The sequence below is a fragment of the Python bivittatus genome, unplaced genomic scaffold (genome assembly GCF_059951505.1).
Source record: "Python bivittatus isolate LINGU-HERP-01145 unplaced genomic scaffold, Pbiv_v1 ctg000480_np1212, whole genome shotgun sequence".
NCBI classification, from domain to species: domain Eukaryota; kingdom Metazoa; phylum Chordata; class Lepidosauria; order Squamata; family Pythonidae; genus Python; species Python bivittatus.
In genome coordinates this window covers 41,297,977-41,315,533 of record NW_028277075.1, presented here as the reverse complement: position 1 = coordinate 41,315,533, position 17,557 = coordinate 41,297,977, and the positions used below count along the sequence as shown (strand labels likewise).

General features: G+C 36.0%; 1 protein-coding gene across 3 annotated transcripts in view; it reads left to right on the top strand.

Moving 5' to 3' along the window:
• Window positions 1–16,475, top strand: part of CAT (catalase) — a 66,452-nt gene extending 49,977 nt beyond the window's left edge. For all 3 annotated transcript variants that reach the window (XM_088145788.1, XM_088145787.1, XM_007440384.4), the window contains exons 4-13: window positions 2,571–2,701; window positions 4,628–4,732; window positions 6,580–6,705; window positions 7,180–7,371; window positions 7,502–7,654; window positions 8,416–8,554; window positions 9,533–9,663; window positions 10,766–10,873; window positions 14,639–14,725; window positions 15,340–16,475. In XM_088145788.1, coding sequence (XP_088001914.1) covers window positions 2,571–2,701; window positions 4,628–4,732; window positions 6,580–6,705; window positions 7,180–7,371; window positions 7,502–7,654; window positions 8,416–8,554; window positions 9,533–9,663; window positions 10,766–10,873; window positions 14,639–14,725; window positions 15,340–15,399 — 1,232 coding nt within the window. In that variant the 3' untranslated portion in view covers window positions 15,400–16,475. The remainder of the gene's footprint in view (window positions 1–2,570; window positions 2,702–4,627; window positions 4,733–6,579; window positions 6,706–7,179; window positions 7,372–7,501; window positions 7,655–8,415; window positions 8,555–9,532; window positions 9,664–10,765; window positions 10,874–14,638; window positions 14,726–15,339) is intronic.
• The last annotated feature ends 1,082 nt before the right edge of the window (window positions 16,476–17,557 follow it).

The following is a 17,557-nucleotide window of genomic DNA, read 5'->3' as shown; positions in this document are numbered from 1 at the left end:
TATGCAAATTGTTGTACTTCCTACACCGTTCACCTGAGTTGGATGTACATACCCTCAAATTAAAGCTAAAAGTCTGCAGTTAAGGCACATTGTGTTTGTTTCATTCCAAATCCATTGTGGTGGTGTATAGAGCCAAAGATGTTAGAATTGTGTCGATGTCCCAATATTTCTGGACCTGACTCTGTGTGCTTATAGATATTTATTCAACATTTAATCTATTTCAGTGCATTTTTATGTGCTATATTGATACTGGGCAAGAAATCCTTCAGTAAATAACACCTTTGATATGAAATTTTGATTCTTTATATTTTCCTAATTTTTTAATATAATGGTATTAAATAGGCTACTGCAGGAAAGGACATACAGTCCTGTGCAAAAGTTTTAGGCAGGTGTGAAAAAATGCTGTAAAGTAAGAATGCTTTCAAAAATATATATTGTAATTGTTTATGTTTATCAATTTACAAAATCCAAAGTGAGCAAACAGAAGAAAAGCCCAAATCAATATTTGGTGTGACCACCCTTTGCCTTCAAAACGGCATCAATTCTTACACTTGCACACTTTGTACACTTGCACAAAGTCAGGGATCTTGTAGGATTAGAGTCAGGTGTATGATTAACCAATTATACCAAGCAGGTGCTAATGATCATCACTTTCATATGTAGGTTGAAACACAGTCATTAACTGAAACAGAAACAGTTGTGTAGGAGGCTTAAAACTGGGTGAGGAAGAGCCAGACTCTGCTACTAAGGTGAGGTTGTGGAGGACAGTTGCATGTCACAGGTCATACACCATGGCAAGACTAAGCACACAACAAGACACAAGGTAGTTATGCTGCATCAGCAAAGTCCCTCCCAGGCAAACATTTCAAAGTAGACTGGGGTTTCAAGATGTGCTGTTCAAGCTCTTTTGAAGACGCACAAAGAAACAGGCAATGTTGAGGACCGTAGATGCAGTGGTTGGCCAAGGAAACTTAATGCAGCAGATGAAAGACACATCATGCTTACTTCCCTTCAATGTTTGGAAGATGTCCAGCAGTGCCATCAGCACAGAACTGGTGGAAACCAGTGGGACCAGGTATACCCATCTACTGTTGGGAGAAGTCTGGCCAGAAGTGGTCTTCATGGAAGAATTGCAGCCAAAAAGCCATACCTCCGATGTGGAAACAAGGCAAAGCGACTCAACTATACAAGAAAACGTAGGAACTGGGGTGCAGAAAAATGGCAGCAGGTGCTCTGGACTGATGAGTCAAAATTTGAAATATTTGGCTGTAGCAGGAGGCAGTTTGTTCACCGAAGGGCTGGAGAGCGGTACAATAATGAGTGTCTGCAGGCAACAGTGAAGCATGGTAGAGGTTCCTTGCAAGTTTGGGGCTGCATTTCTGCCAATGGAGTTGGAGATTTGGTCAGGATTAATGGTGTCCTCAATGCTGAGAAATACAGGCAGATACTTATCCATCATGTCATACCATCAGGGAGGCGTGTGATTGGCCCCAAATTTATTCTGCAGGAGGACAATGACCCCAAACGTACAGCCAATGTCATTAAGAACTATCTTCGGGATAAAGAAGAACAAGGAGTCTTGGAAGTGATGGTTTGGCCCCCACAGAGCCCTGATCTCAACATCATAGAGTCTGTCTGGGATTACATGAAGAGGCAGAAGGATTTGAGGCAGCCTACATCTATAGGAGATCTGTGGTTAGTTCTCCAAGGTGTTTGGAACAACCTACCTCCTGAGTTCCTTCAAAAATTCTGTGCAAGTGTACCTAGAAGAATTGATGCTGTTTTGAAGGCAAAGGGTGGTCACACCAAATATTGATTTGATTTGGGTTTTTCTTCTGTTTGCTCACTTTGCATTTTTTAAATTGATAAACATAAACAATTACAATATATATTTTTGAAAGCATTCTTACTTTACAGCATTTTTTCACACCTGCCTAAAACTTCTGCACAGTATTGTATATGTATTCTTGAGCAAGTGTTATGAATGCCAGAAATATAGGTATATTCTTTCTCTAAAGGATATTTATGTCTGCATGCATCTGAAAAAGACCGACATAATTTATAACATTATTTGGCAGTTTGCTTAAAATGGTTGTTTTTAGTTTGGGCTGACTTTTGTTTATATTTTTAATTGTTTTAATTAAAGTATTAAAGAATTTAATTAAAGTATTTATATGTTTAATTGTTTTAATTTAGTATTATATTTTGTAAACTGTCCAGAGTCTGCTGAAATGGACGTCTCTAATCAGTTAAATGAAATAAATGTGTTAATTTAATAAGTATTTCACATGCGTTTTTTCTATATGCAGTCAGTGAATTTATTCTGTAGATTATTTGAATTTAAAAGATATTTAGTAATTTTTCCATTTCTTTAAGTCATCTCTCCCAAAACCTTCTGCTATCCCACTGAACTTTAAATTATTTTTGTGCAATTCTGTTTCTGCTATTTATCTCTTAAATGTTGATTATATGGATTATACATTCTATAGTAAGTAAATAAATAGACAATGTTGGTCAAGGTATTAAGACTATGTGCATAGGATTTAGTAATGGGAATTTTTTTTTTTAAGCTGGAGAATCAGGCTCAGCTGATACAGTGCGTGACCCTCGAGGCTTTGCAATGAAATTCTATACTGAAGATGGAAATTGGGATCTTGTAGGGAACAACACTCCCATCTTCTTCATTAGAGATGCAATGCTGGTAAATTGGAACTTTATTGATATTTATGATTTGTAGGAGCCTAAAAGGCAAATAAAAAGATTGTATCTAAAGTGACATCTTCTAACAAGTATCTTACATATTTTATAGGATCTCTGTTGTTATCTTGATGTGTCTTTTATGCCATCTGAATTTGGAGAAAACCTATAATAATAAAATTAAATATTCCACCTCAAATTTTTCAGTTGCAATGATGCTACATATGTGAGCACATTCAAACCATTAATTTAATGGAACAGAAATTAAATCTGAATAGATGAGGCCTCCAGACTTTAATTATTTCCCACTTAGGTTCCTCTTGATGATTGTACCATGTTCAAAAATTTGTTGAAATGGGATGGCATTGAATGAATTATTCAGTTCACAAAAGTGAGCACCATTGTCTAAATATTTGTAAATCATATCAGGGCAAGCATAACCATATGAAAGAAAAAAAACCTAACTTGGCAAAATCAAGAATATGCTATATCTGAGATTCTGTAGTGTAAATAAAAGATGTGCTCTTAATCAGGTTTCTGTCAGAGGCCTTGGAGCATAATAAATGTGGCCATTGTTTTGGAACCTGCCGCTACAGGTTCTCCTGGATACCTAGAGCTGATTGGTAGTATATTGTAAAATGCCAAAAGTTCTCTATTACAGTGGGCATAAATCAAACCAGTCAACCAATAAATCTTATTAAACAGAGCTGTGTTGTACTCATTGGTGAGTCTAAACTAGGATTTTTAGTTTGGGATGGGAAAGAAATTTTTATTTTAGAATCTAAGCTATACGTTTTAGGTGTTTTCTGTCTCAAAATGGGATAAAATTGTTTCACGGATTTTTAGCAATAATGATGATAGGAACTACCACATGTTGTAGAGGAAAGGTGTGCAGGGGTTCCAGTTTGCCCATCTCGAATGTGCAAGTTAAAATGGGAAAAAAGTATGCCATTATTCAACCTGCATTCAGTTCAATTAGGTTGTTATATGTTAACATTGTCACTTAAGATTATACCCAGAAAAATAAATAACTACTAGCTCTTTTTTATATAATAATATTTTATTGAAATTTTAAAATTACCAGGTTAAAAGTCAGAAATGAAAAAGAAAATGAAAAATACAGATTATAGAAAAAAGGAAAAGAAAACGTGAGATAAAGTAAAGGAAAAGAAGAAAGGCATGAAAAAGAGATAGCTTCCAATCTATCTCTGGTCTTGAGAATAGTAAGAGTGTCATAGGTGCTAGTTTTTAATGCATTAAATAGGAATAATTCTTTGTCAAAACATATCCCATTACATTTATAATCTAATCTTCAAATCCCCATGTAAGCTTCGGCCCGCCTGCATTTTGCAAACAGTCCATCAATGGTTTCCATTCCTTAAGGTAATAATTACTACTAGCTCTTTTTGATAATCAAAGAGACAGCTGAATTTTACCCTTGGGTTTAAAGCTTCCAGACAAACTTTAAAGTCAGACAAAATAGAAAATTGTCTTATTGTATCAGCCCAAACTACTTTCTGCTGTTTCAGTAGTACTCCCAAATTATTATTAATTCTTCAAAATGTTTTATGGGGAGGTATAATTCCAAACGTATCTATCTACCTAGGGCTGAACTTCATTTGAAATAATATTTTCACAAGAGTTCTCCTGTTACAATGGGTATCTGAACGTAGAAGTAAGCAGGCAGAAACAATATTGCAGTCTTCACCATTACAGTCTTAATGATTGTATGTAAAAATTCAGTGGGTTTGTTTATTTTTATTTTCATCCCTTATAATTTAGTAGTTGGCACAATAAATTCAAAGAGATTGTTTATAATACACAAATGTATATTTCTAAAACAAGCTCAGGACAAGTGCAGGAAATCTGTAATAGATTTAACTTTAATGTAAATGTATAACTTTAATTCTTTCTTTTTGTACTTCGTTAGTTTCCATCTTTTATCCATACCCAAAAGAGGAATCCACAGACACATCTGAAAGATCCAGACATGGTATGGGACTTCTGGAGTCTTCGCCCTGAGTCTCTGCATCAGGTAAGATTTTGCCACCTTTATGCCTTTAGTCTGTTTCTTTTAGACTCTGTGTCCTTCATTTTTAGCTCAGAGGAAATGGCAGAGACCCAAAGATGCAAATTAAAGACTTGATTCTTGTTATGCTGTTGCATTAAATTACATTTCTTATCACAGAAAAAGTTATCAGGAAAGAAGAGAATTGGGTTTAGTTTCCATGACATCTCCATTCTTTTCCTTTTCAAATAAAAGCCAAAATAGTCAAAGCTGCACTGAGCCCTTCCTTGTTTTAGTTCTACTCTTACAAATATAAAGGATAAAAAGATAGAGTAGTGTCTAGAATTGCTTGAAATTCATGCATTTGTCTTTGCCAGTAGAAATGTGAATCTAGAAATGTGCATACAGTACGTATAAAAGCTATGCATTATGGTGCAGAACACATGTTTTTTTAAATTTATCTGTTGATACCTTGTATTTGCAAAATGCAAAAGCAATAAAGATGTCAGAAAATAAAAAAGAACAGCTAAAAAGACTTTTTAAAAATCATGCTAGCCCAGATTAAGACTAATTATTTAAAAAACACTCCAAAATAAGACTGTTTTCAAAGCTTGCTTAAACATATAAGAAACTGCAAAATTTGCCCATGGAAAGATTGGCAAAGTCTAGGTTACCATTATGTGGCTGTGGTTACATTGAAAGAATGTTTAATTATGTGAATTTATGATAAATGGTCAGTAACATAGTCTAGTATTTGAAATGCTGAGCTTCGCACAGCCAACTTCAGTTCTTTTATTTCCAGGCTGGAAAATAATTTGGGATGTTCTAAGACAGCATTAGATGTAATGAGAAGATATTGGTGATACTTTTCTTTGATTAATTCCTAAATATGAAGTTTAAGTATTTGTTGCACACAGTCCCGAGACGTTCCTAAGAGATTGTGCTTCAGTTGTAGATATGTTACTTATTTATTGTGTTGCTCTTCCTTCTAGAGCAATTTACAAGGTAACAGTATAAATACAAATGCAATACAAATACTTCAAATAAAACCATCCCAATAAAACCAGCAATGTTTAAAATCAGTAATTACAGAAAATAAAACAATGGTTTGTTTTAAGAAATAGAAAGACAAAGTCACAGGTAATATTAAAGACATTGACAGTCTGGTTCTGGAGTAGTTGTTATTCAATAAATACCTCCAGTGAAGGCTTTCTATCAATTGATTTCTATAAAAAGCTTCCAGCTGAATGCTGCTCAAGAGTAAGGATCTTGATTGATTCCCCCTCTCTCCCTCTCTCCCTCTCCCTCTCCCTCTCCCTCTCTCTCTCTCTCACACACACACACACACACAGAGACAAACTTTTTTGGGGGGTGCCTTCGAATCCTGGCAACTGCCTGGACAAGTCCCTGCAGTTTTCTTGGCAAGGTTTTTTGGAAGTGGTTTGCCATTGCCTGCTTCCTAGGGCAGAGAAAAAGTGACTGGCCAAAGGCAGGACTAGAATTCAGTCTCCTGGTTTCTAGCCTGGTGCCTTAACCAGTGGACCAAACTGGCTCCTCTGTATAACTTTTAGTTAGGAAATATGATTGCTTCTTCCCTTAATATGTTGCCAACTGACACAGATACCATTTCTTCTCTAGAACATAAGTATACCAAAAGGAAGCAAGGCTTTCTTTACAAGGACCATAATTATTCTAGTTTCTCAAATGAATTTCATGAAACTGCAATATGACATTCTAGATATTGGATGGGGCTGGATGGGAATATGCTATGAAGTATGAAATACAGTTGGAATATATCTTGGGGCAGAAAGATTTAATTGCTCGCCTCTGAGTTTTCATTAGATGTACTGTGTACATTGTTTTGGCTCATGTAGGTATCATTCCTGTTCAGCGATCGTGGCATTCCAGATGGGCATCGTCACATGAATGGCTATGGGTCACATACTTTCAAGCTAGTGAATGGTTGCGGCAATGCAGTATACTGCAAATTTCATGTAAAGGTAATTATGCCCTATTGTTACCATTTCTCTTAAGTTCAGCCATCAAAAGGCTGTCCCTCTCTACTCCATGTGATTCCATATATCTTTTTTCTTTCAATCTATATTGGCCATTTATTTAATTGCTAGGAAAAGCCACTTCTTGCATTCATATCTGTTCCTATTTCAAAATAATAATAGCAATATTATTTTTAGCAACATGCTTATTTCTTCCTTTCCTTCTCTTCCTTACATTGGAGAAGAATACTTCTTCACCCATAGTATTGTTTTCCTACATGCAATTTCACAATATATCTTTGGACCTAGATTTGTTTCTTGTATAAACCCTCTCTTACAGTGGATTTTTAAACTGAAGTCTGCTTTAATGCAGATTATTGTTATTGGGTTGAGACATATATTAAGAATAACTTTCTATATTTAGTAATTGCTAGTCTAAAATTACTAATTAATATTCTGATTGATTTTCAATATTTTTAGACTGATCAAGGAATTAAAAACCTTCCTGTCAAAGAAGCAGAAAGACTGGCTTCTGAAGATCCTGACTATGGCCTGCGTGATCTTTACAATGCGATTGCTAATGGAAACTTCCCCTCTTGGAGTTTCTATATCCAGGTTATGACATTTGAACAAGCTGAGAGGTTTCCATTTAATCCCTTTGATGTAACAAAGGTGAGTATATTTTTGTGTCCTTTTCTCCAGCATACATCACTTAATAGAAAAGATATGTTTCTATATCTTACAAGTCCAAACTGAATTGATATTCATTCAATGTCTGTCAAATGTCTGTCATATTTTCTAGGTTTGGCCTCACAAAGATTATCCTCTCATTCCTGTGGGAAAAGTTGTCTTAAACCGAAATCCTGTCAATTATTTTGCTGAAGTGGAACAAATGGCCTTTGACCCAAGCAACATGCCTCCAGGAATTGAACCTAGCCCTGATAAAATGTTACAGGTAACCAGAATAGAATCTTTCAATTCATGTAATTGTGAGAATAGGCTGCATACAAATGTTTGTAAATCAGTCTCTCAGTAGGATCTTTTACAACAATGAAAATATGGCAACCTCAGTCTGTCTGGTATTAGAGTTTTTTTCTTTGTCCCATACTTTTCTTTCGTAGTGGTTTGTTTTTGTTTTTGTTTTTGTTCCCACCTCTGAATATTAAATTGATAAAAAAAACCACATTCATTATTTGCATCTTAATCACTAGCAGAGCTTGACACAAGGAAGTTGCTTGGTCAGCACAAGACACCATTCTAAATATATTTCATGAGATGAAAGACTGTAGATTTTTTGGTTTAATTATGTCATTTCATGATTAATATATGATAACATTCAAAACATCCTGTAAAAGCTAGACCTAAGTGAACTGAGGTTGACTCTTCCACTGCTTCAGCCTCAGAGGCTCTGGGCTTGTCAGATTATAAATTACTTAAGAAAAGAAAAGAAAGCATCTGAGGGGTGCTGAAGAAAGCATCAAAGTCATATTTCTGATTGCGTTGCCAGTTTCTGCTATATTAAGCAGATACCTTTGGTCTGATTCCACAGATTTGCTTCTGGGTCACGTTCTTGACTTCTTTTCCTTCTGCAGGGGAGGGCCTGCCCCAGCTTCTCAAAAACAGTGGTGAAGCAGGCAGGGCAGGAAGCACTGAAGAAGCAGCAGCTAGGGAAAAGCTGTCCACTCCTCACTTTTACCCCTGTAATATATTTTCTAGGGTCGTCTTTTTTCATATCCGGATACCCACAGACACCGCCTGGGACCCAACTACCTTCAAATTCCTGTAAATTGTCCATACCGAGCTAGAGTGGCCAACTACCAGAGAGATGGGTTTATGTGCATATCTGATAACCAGGGTAATTCTGAATAACATTTGGAAGCTGGGCTATGCAAGTAATTTAGAGTAACCTTTGCAGGAACTTTTTCTTCATTTACACCGACACCACAGATTAACTACTTTAACTGTTTAAGCTGATAGCCGTTTTCTGCATTTTCATTTTATTTTATGTTATTAATTTCTCCCTTATTTTTAGTATATGGATGTGTAAAATGTTTAGATTTAGCCTGATTCAGTATGCCCAGCAGCCAAAGTCCCTGCTGTACGCACACATACATATACACAAACACACATTTATATTGGTCTTTGACTATAATAAAGATTTGATTTGATAAACACACATTTATTTTATGTATACACACGCATGCGCACACACACACTGGGGGGGCAGGTGGGTGGTTACTGGAGATTTTATTTCTTTTAAGAAAGTTTAGGCTTATACTACAGTTTTTATGTGCTTTTCATCTCAAACTGGTGTATAACTGAAATGAGGTAGTATATCAAGGCAGAGAGCTTCAGAAAAAGCCTATAGTTTCTCCACCTCTGATTTATCACAATATCCAAGACATTCATTGATGTTGGCCCCACAAATGATTCTAAAACAAGCCAAGAGTTGGCATAATGAATGAATTCATTTTTTTTTATTACCACAGAAGCAAATTAATAGACCCACGACCATTGTACAATACAGTTGTGAGTCAATTAACACTATATACCTACAATAATTTCACATTCAAGCTTTTTTCCTTATATTATCAAGATAATTACAGGAACAGAGAATCAAGGCCCTAAATAGTTTTGTTTGTTCTGGGAATTGGAGCCAGCTAATAGACTTGGTTTGAGGGAATTCAGTTCTCTGAAAAGGGACTGTAAAAATGCCATTAGCTTGCTAAAACAGATTGGCTGTGAGGCATTGTGGAACACTTGCAGACCTGATATTCTTGCATTATTTGCTGCTTCTACCCTGCCCCTAATATATAGTAATTTTTTTTTCCAGGTGGTGCCCCAAACTATTACCCAAATAGTTTTACTGGCCCTGAAGAACAGCCCATTATGAAGGAGAGCCGTATATCTACTTCAGGCGATGTACAACGCTTTAATAGTTCAGTTGAGGATAACGTCTCTCAAGTAAATAAACTAGAAATGCCTAATTATTTTATTTTGGAAATGAAATGAAATGAAATGGGCCTTCTCTGTGGTAGCCCCCACTCTTTGGAACATTCTGCCCCCGGAGGTGTGATTGGCCCCCTCACTCCTGGCCTTCCATAGGGCTTTGAAGACCTGGTTCTGCCACTTGGCCTGGGGTGGGGAGGGAATACCTCAAGCATGGGGATGGCTAGCCCCATAGAGGTCTCCTGTCTTCAGCCTCAGATTTTTCAACTTCTTGGACTCTCCTTCCCCTTTTTTAGTAATGCTTTTAACTAATGTTTTATGTATTTATATATATTTATGTTTTTAATGTTTGTTGTGAGTTGCCCAGAGTTCCCCCATTGGGGGGAGATGGGCGGGTGAGAAATTTAATAAATAAATAAATAAAAATGTCTCTGTAAGCACACTCTTTTTCTCCCTCTTTTTAAAACAAGGTAAATTTATCATCAACATTCCCTTTATACATCTTCCAAGCACCTACTTTAAAACTAGTTGAGAGTACTTGCTTTATAAAATTCTATCCTGCAGTAATTAAGCTTTGGCTTCCTGTTTGCTCCCACCTTTTGCTATTCGATTTTCTCTACAAATGGATCCATGTATAAAAGTGAGATTATCCAGTCTCTTTCAGCCAGGTCCAATAAACTACTTTCTTGTTTCGGCCAAAATAACTATAAGGTGCCAATCCTCTATGCTCTAGATCCTCCAAAAATCTCCCCTCCCCCACAAAAAATAATAATACCTTGAAGGCAAATTGGGCAATATTGGGGGATGGAGGAGGTTAACTTGCTTGATGCAGATGCTAGATCTAGATCCTAGAGCTGCTTTTGCTAAAGAGGCAGTCGCTTGTAGGTGCATTATTTATAGCTTTTGGGGGGATGGGGAACAATCCCCCCAGAAAGACAGAACCTTTCACATTCTAAACAGTAGAGATAACTCCAGGATAGGTCTAACTAGCCAACAGTTTATTCCCATGTATTTAATAGCTGAGGTTGATGTTATTAATGAAATTGGAATGGTAGAAGACTTCTAACAGGTGGCAGAAGGTATATCTGTAATGGTTGCTTTCACTATTTATTGAAAGGTACGGGACTTCTTTGTCAAAGTATTGAATGAGGAAGAGCGCAAGAGACTTTGTGAGAACATTGCTAACCATCTTAAGGATGCTCAGCTTTTCATTCAGAAGAAAGCTGTAAGTAATTGTATAATACATCACAAGGTTGTACAGAGATTCTGATTTGAAAGGCAAAATTGGATTTAGAGCATGTAGAGGTACGCACATAGCATCTGTTGATAGCCTCTTAAAGCAGCTGTGTCTTTTCTTGGGCTCACACATCTACTGTCACACAATTCTGGAAAAAGACACATTTTGGTCGAAGGTACTGTGTGCAAACCCACATGCACTCCAAATCACATGCTGCCTTTTGAAACTGAACTGCTATACAGCCCTACCATGTAAGCTGATATACAACATAGGTTTTTAGCTAAGCTCTATTTGTTGTGATAATATTAGAAGATAAAACTGCATAATTATCCTAAGATGTATGAAAATATAGTACGAGAACATATATCTGGTTAAAGCCACATTAATTATATTAAGAATGGAAAGGCTCAGACTCTTGTTGAAATGCACTTCTTTAAAATGTGCTGATAAAATGATATGGAAAATATTAATTGTACAGCAGAATACTTAGCACAAGATCTCTGTTGTGTGTGTTTGTTAGAGCTGTGCTCCAGCTTGCCACAAAAGGTAAACTTGGAACAGATTTATACAGTTCAGGGTAATTGTAACTTAAGGTGGGATTAATGGCCCTTGCCCTGTGGAATGCCATTCCCCTTGAAGTGAGGCTGGCCCCAACCCTTTTGGCCTTCTGGAAGACCCTTAAAACATGGTTTTGTCAACTGGCCTGGGGATCCAATGATAGAGTAGAGCCTGCTAGATGGTTATGATAGTTAATTGGAATGCAATCTCTTGTCTGCTTTTTTGCCACTTCGTTTTTTATCTTTTTAATTTAATGTGGTTGCATTTTAATAGTTTTTTATGTATGTGGACTGTTTTTATTATGTATGCCGCCCAGAGTCACTACATGAGATGGGTGGCTATACAAATGTGATTGATGAATGAATGAATGAATGAATGAGTGATCTAATTTGTTGGATCAAAATCTTATACAAAGTTCTACCTCCAGTATGTAGGAACTCTGCGTTCTGTCCCCCCCAGGATTTATAAAGAACATCTTTTGGTAGTTCTTATAAAGCACTTTCCTGGGAAATGGCATGGGATACCATTGTATTCAGTAGTGACAACTCTGCCCTCAAGTCAAAGTGATCCTTGTCTTCAGACTATTACATGTTATTTCAATCACAGTGTTTTGGAAGTGGTGGAAATACCATGAAACACATATGCTTTTCTCACAGTTTCATGGTTCTCATCTATAGATGTCTGAAGTCCATAGATGTATGAAGTGGCACAGAGTAGGAGTACTATTTATTTGACTGGCTCAAGAGTTACTTTTTTAAGGAAAAATAAAGAAATTAATCCATGATATTTTTCTCTGACCTCAAAGTCCTAACAATTTATTGCATTCAGGAAGAGGCATGCTTCTGCATTATTCCTTGTCCTATGCCATCTCTTTGTAAAAAGATCTATAAATTAATAGATATAACTATAATGAATATGAATAAGTAATATAAATGTATGTATGTATATGTATTTGTGTGTGTGTGTGTATCATAATATGTACTTATTTAGTATAAGGAGATTAAGCCTATTCACCATTTTTGCGAGGCAGAATCTAGCATAATTTGATATTTTATCTTTGGAGAGATGGAGAAACAGGGTGCAAGCTGAGTTGAAGTCCTGAGTTGGTGGGTACTGGTGAAATTTAGTATAAAGTGTATAATCATCAGGGCCCAGCCTAGCATTAAAGTTATCCCCAGTAGCACCATAGCATTTGGTATTCCAAAAGAAGGTTGCCGACATACTGTTCTAGCTCCATCCATACTACATTGATTTCAGCTTTTCTTTGTGGTGGAAGGTAAACATTGTTAATTAACAATGAGTCGGTACCCAGACAGAGAAGTAGGGCCATAGCCATTTGTTTTAATGGAGGGATGGGTGTAGATGCTACTCTCAAAGAGGTAGAGATGAGGATGCCCTAACCTCCTTTCAGCTGCCCTGGCCCACTGCCTGGAGTTGTTTCCATTTTATATGAGTGGTACCCATTAAAAGCAGATCATCAGCTGTCTATGTTTCTTGCACCAGAATTATATCCTTGCTATGCAGGGGGTTGGAAAAATTGGAGCCTCTATTGGGATACCAGCCAGCTAAATTCTATGCTAGGATTTTTAAAATATTTGCCTTGTACTGGCCTAAATGCTGTCATGCCTTCTGTTCTGTGAGCCCTGACTTGTCAATACGCACTTTAAGGTCCTGATGGATCCCACCAATAAACTTCGCTAGTGGAGATTCAGACCTGAAATTACCAGAAGCCTGATCATAAAGCTGAGCAGCTGTAGATGTTTTAAATTTTGAAAATTCTGGTTGTTTTGGAGGACTATTAAAACATGAATAAAAATGGAGAAGTCCTCCACATCAAGCTCAGCATTGAGATTTTGTGGATCTGAATTCTTCATGGCAGCTGTGAGAATCCAAATAGGTTGCTCCTCCTCAGTAGTACAATCACGTTGTTCCCCAAGGTGAGAGTGACTGTCCTGGGTAGTTAGTAAAGCCAAATTTATTAGTGACTTGGCTGTTTTACAAATTGTCATTAAAACTTCTCTCAGGTCATCTAATCTTTTAATGATGTCAGCCTGGTGTGTAAACAACAAAGCACTAAAAGAGTTAATCAGACTTCCTTCTAGTGGTTCATTAGACAGCTGTGTTGCTGTGGATTGTACAAGTTGTTTGCTTAAAGTTCTCCTTCACAGAGGCTCTATTAATAAGATGTCCTTGAAGTTGTCTGAGTGGGGAATTTTACTTTTGTGTATTAAAGTGCTACTACCTTCTTGCCTGCACTGAGTTAAAAGTAGGCTGGCTTCCTCAGAATGAAAGATTTTTGGGAGGAGCTTGTTACAAGAATTATAACCACGTCACCATCTTAAATCCCTCTTCCATATATACATATATTTATATGTATTAATTAACTAAATATAACTTATTTTTATACAAATAAATTTACATCTACAGATTTCAAAAAAATACTTGAGAAGCATGTTGCTGAAAAGTTCGTGTTGATTTCTATGAAATTCAACATGCTTCTTCCATTTAAGCCTTGTTATGTAATGGGTCAGGCAGTCCATGTGTAGCCCAGAGGATGACTCTTGATTTGCCAGTTTCTTTTCCTAGAAAAGTTTGTGGTAGTGAGCCTTGTACTCAGTGATACCAAACTGCGAAGCTCCTCGATTAGTGAACCTTCACTTTGTAGATGAAATTAATTAGCTTCAGCAGCAGTTGATTTGGATTGAAGTTTTAAGGTTTTTCTGAAGTCTTCTTCTGAATAATCCTTCTTACAATTGTTCTGGTGGAGCATTTTGAACATTTTATATTTGAAAACTGCTAAAAGTTAGCTTGCAGTCCAGATCATGTTTAGTATTAAATATATTTCACTTTAGTATTAAATATATATTAATTTACTTTGGGTAGAAAACTAACCCCTTACTATTTTAAAGTCAGATTTAGATGTTTAGCATTTCCTTGGTTTGATGTAACATAGAAAAATAATATTTTTTTCTTGTAAAATTAACTTTCAGCTTTTAGTCAGTTATAGCCTGAATAGTTGTACAGTTATATGTGATAAATTGAAAAATAGTACTCTTGCCATATCAGTAGTTGAAATAAGTATAGTCCAGATGTACTGAAATTTTAGATCTCTTTGCCAATAGCAGTTGGCTTATCCTCATCAGTACAGGGATTAGGAAAAGAGACAAATGACCTCAATTTCCTTTCTCAATCTAGGTGAAAAACTTTATGGATGTTCATCCTGATTATGGTAAAGGCATTCAAGCCCATCTGGATAGACACAATGCCAAAGAAAAAGGAAAGGTAAGAAAACATTATCAATTCAGATTACTGTAGATGGTAAGTAGAACAGTGTTTCTCAACCGTGACAGCTTGAAGATGTGTGGACTTCAACTCCCAGAATTCCGCAGCCAGCATAGCTGGCTGGGGAATTCTGGGAGTTGAAGTCCACACATCTTCAAGTTGCCACGGTTGAGAAACACTTGAAGTAGAGAGTAAGCAGTTGAAAATGTATTAAGGCATAGATGGTATGAATGGCTGTAGAAAAGCTCAGAGGAGAAGTGAGAGGAGCTTGAAAAGCAAACTCTCTCCATGTTTCTCCATATAACAATATCTTACAATATCTGGTTTTCAATTTGAACTAAGAATGTTTAAAAAAAATTCTATTTCAGTGGAATTAAAATAGTAATTGTCAAAATCAGTATCTGCCAAAATCACTATGGCTCTGTCATATTACAGATAGTAAAGAAAATATAAATGAGCAGGAAAGAAAGGAATCTGTTAATATCTCATTATTCCTTTCTCAAAAATGCATATAAAGAAATGTGTCTGTGTGTATAACTATATTAAAATTAGTTATTTGTGTGTTTTATATTAAGACAAGCTATTTCTATTTTTAATTATTTTATTGTTTCTAGGATCAAATTCATACTTATGCACAAAGTTCATTCCCTGGAAAGGAGAAATCTCATTTGTAAATGGCATAATCTGTGATTACTTGCCACAGTGGAAATCTTTATCTGAAATCCGTCCAACTGGAAAATGAGCTGGAAAAGGCCTTACGTATAATGGAATTGCCTTCTATGCTGTTAGCTGCAGTATAAAACCAAGCGTGCTTCTGATTTTAAAAACAAATTGAATTAATCATATAGATTATTAATGCTGAATCTATCCTGACAATTCCTTTGAAATGTTACATCTGAAATACATTAGCATAATAACTTTGTGTTTAATTTTGCTTATTAATATGTTTTATTCTTATGATTGATCTTGCATTTATTTACCAAAAGAACAATTGCTGTGATCGATACCTTTTATTGGCCGTGCTGGTATTAGTATTATAACAAATTCTTTTCAAATGGATATTAGCCATTAAAGAGCAAATGTTAAGAAATAGACATGGATGCAAATCTTTTTAACCGCAAATCTCTACATAGTACATTTAAAAACTATTATAAAGTACTTGAGGGAGAATAGGTTTCAGTGTGAAAGTTACCTGTGCTATGAAAGCTTTATATATAGTGGTATTATGTTCTAAGCTGTTAGCCGCAATACAAAAACATTCAAATTTGAAGATCCTTTTAAAAAGAAACTATATAGATTATTCATGCTGAATCTGTGTTGACACTAACTCTGAAATGGCACATCTGAAGTAGTAGTGTCCCAATTTTGTGCTTATTTTTGCATATTAATCAAAGCATGATTTGTATTGTAACAAATCTCACATTTATTCACCAAGAGAATATAATATCTTTTATGGGTAATGCTGACATTAGTATTATAACAAGTAAATGAAATCCTTATTAAATAGATACTAACAATTAGAGCAAGTTTAAAGAAATATACGTTGTATATGAATCTTTTTAACAGAAAACCTCCATTCACATAGTACACTTGAGAATAATTAAAATGCTTGAGAGGGATTATGTTAAGTGCAAATTATACTTGTTCTTGGGCTAATCATTTCTTTTGTTGGTTCGGGATGGATTACACACAAAAAAATTTGGAACGTTCTTATAAAGCTTATTCTACAATAAAATTCTCATAAAACGTCTTAATGCCTCAAATCTCTTTTAATACTCAGTATAGTCTATTAATCATATATTTGCTTTTCTGTTATAGTCCAGAATGGATGAGATAAAGCCTTCGTTCATGTCCTCAATGTACCACCTTTTGAGGGCCACAGTTAAGTGTGTCTGTGTGTGTGTGTGTGTGTGAGGGGGGGGGAAGAAAAGGGGAAAAGAGAGAGAGAAAGGGAGGGAGGATATGGCTGCAGTGCAGTAGGTAGTGATGGAGCTCTGAGGCTCTGTCACAAATGAGCAGGAGTAGAATTTTCCATTTCTGATAAGCATTTTTGGAGACCCATGCTACAATTTTCCTCCGGTTTTAAAATGACAGTGCTGAGTTTTGGCAGTTGTGTGACTAAAACTCAGCAGTATATTCAGAGAGGGCTCCAGGGGATAGAGAACCAACATATAGGAGCTCCAAGGAGCCCTGGGGTTGTAGCCGGCCCGATCTGTTACGTAAATCGGATTTACACATCTTGCTCAAAAAAATGTGGCTTGTTTGACTTTGGCTTAATGAACTGTGTGAATTCAGCCACTGTGGCTTATTCAACAAACTATGATTAAAAAGCCATAGTGTATGACTGGTTTACCAATTCCTATAATCCAAATTTGCTGTGATCTGTTCATCTTGGTTTAGCCAATTATATGAAAGCATTACATGAGGAAATCTGGTTAACAGTGCAGCATCCATTAGAAGGTGCTGCTGTCTTGCCTCCTATAGCTTAATCTTATAATCAATATGATTTTTGTTTCTGGTTACTAACAATGGAAATGAGCTGGGAATGAAGAGAAGCAGCTGAAACAATAGACTAAAACAGTATTTCTCAGCCTTGGCAACTTTAAGATGAGTCGACTTCAACTGCCAGAATTCCCCAGCTATTATGGCTGTCTGAGGAATTCTGGGAATTGAAGTCCACTCATCTTAAAGTTGCTAAGGTTGAGAAACACTGGACTAATATATGACAAAGCATATTTGGAATGGATTCATCATGTAAATAAATTGAAATCAACACACATACTACTATTCTGTTTTAGTTGTTTTGCTGATAGTTGACTGCATGGATGAAAA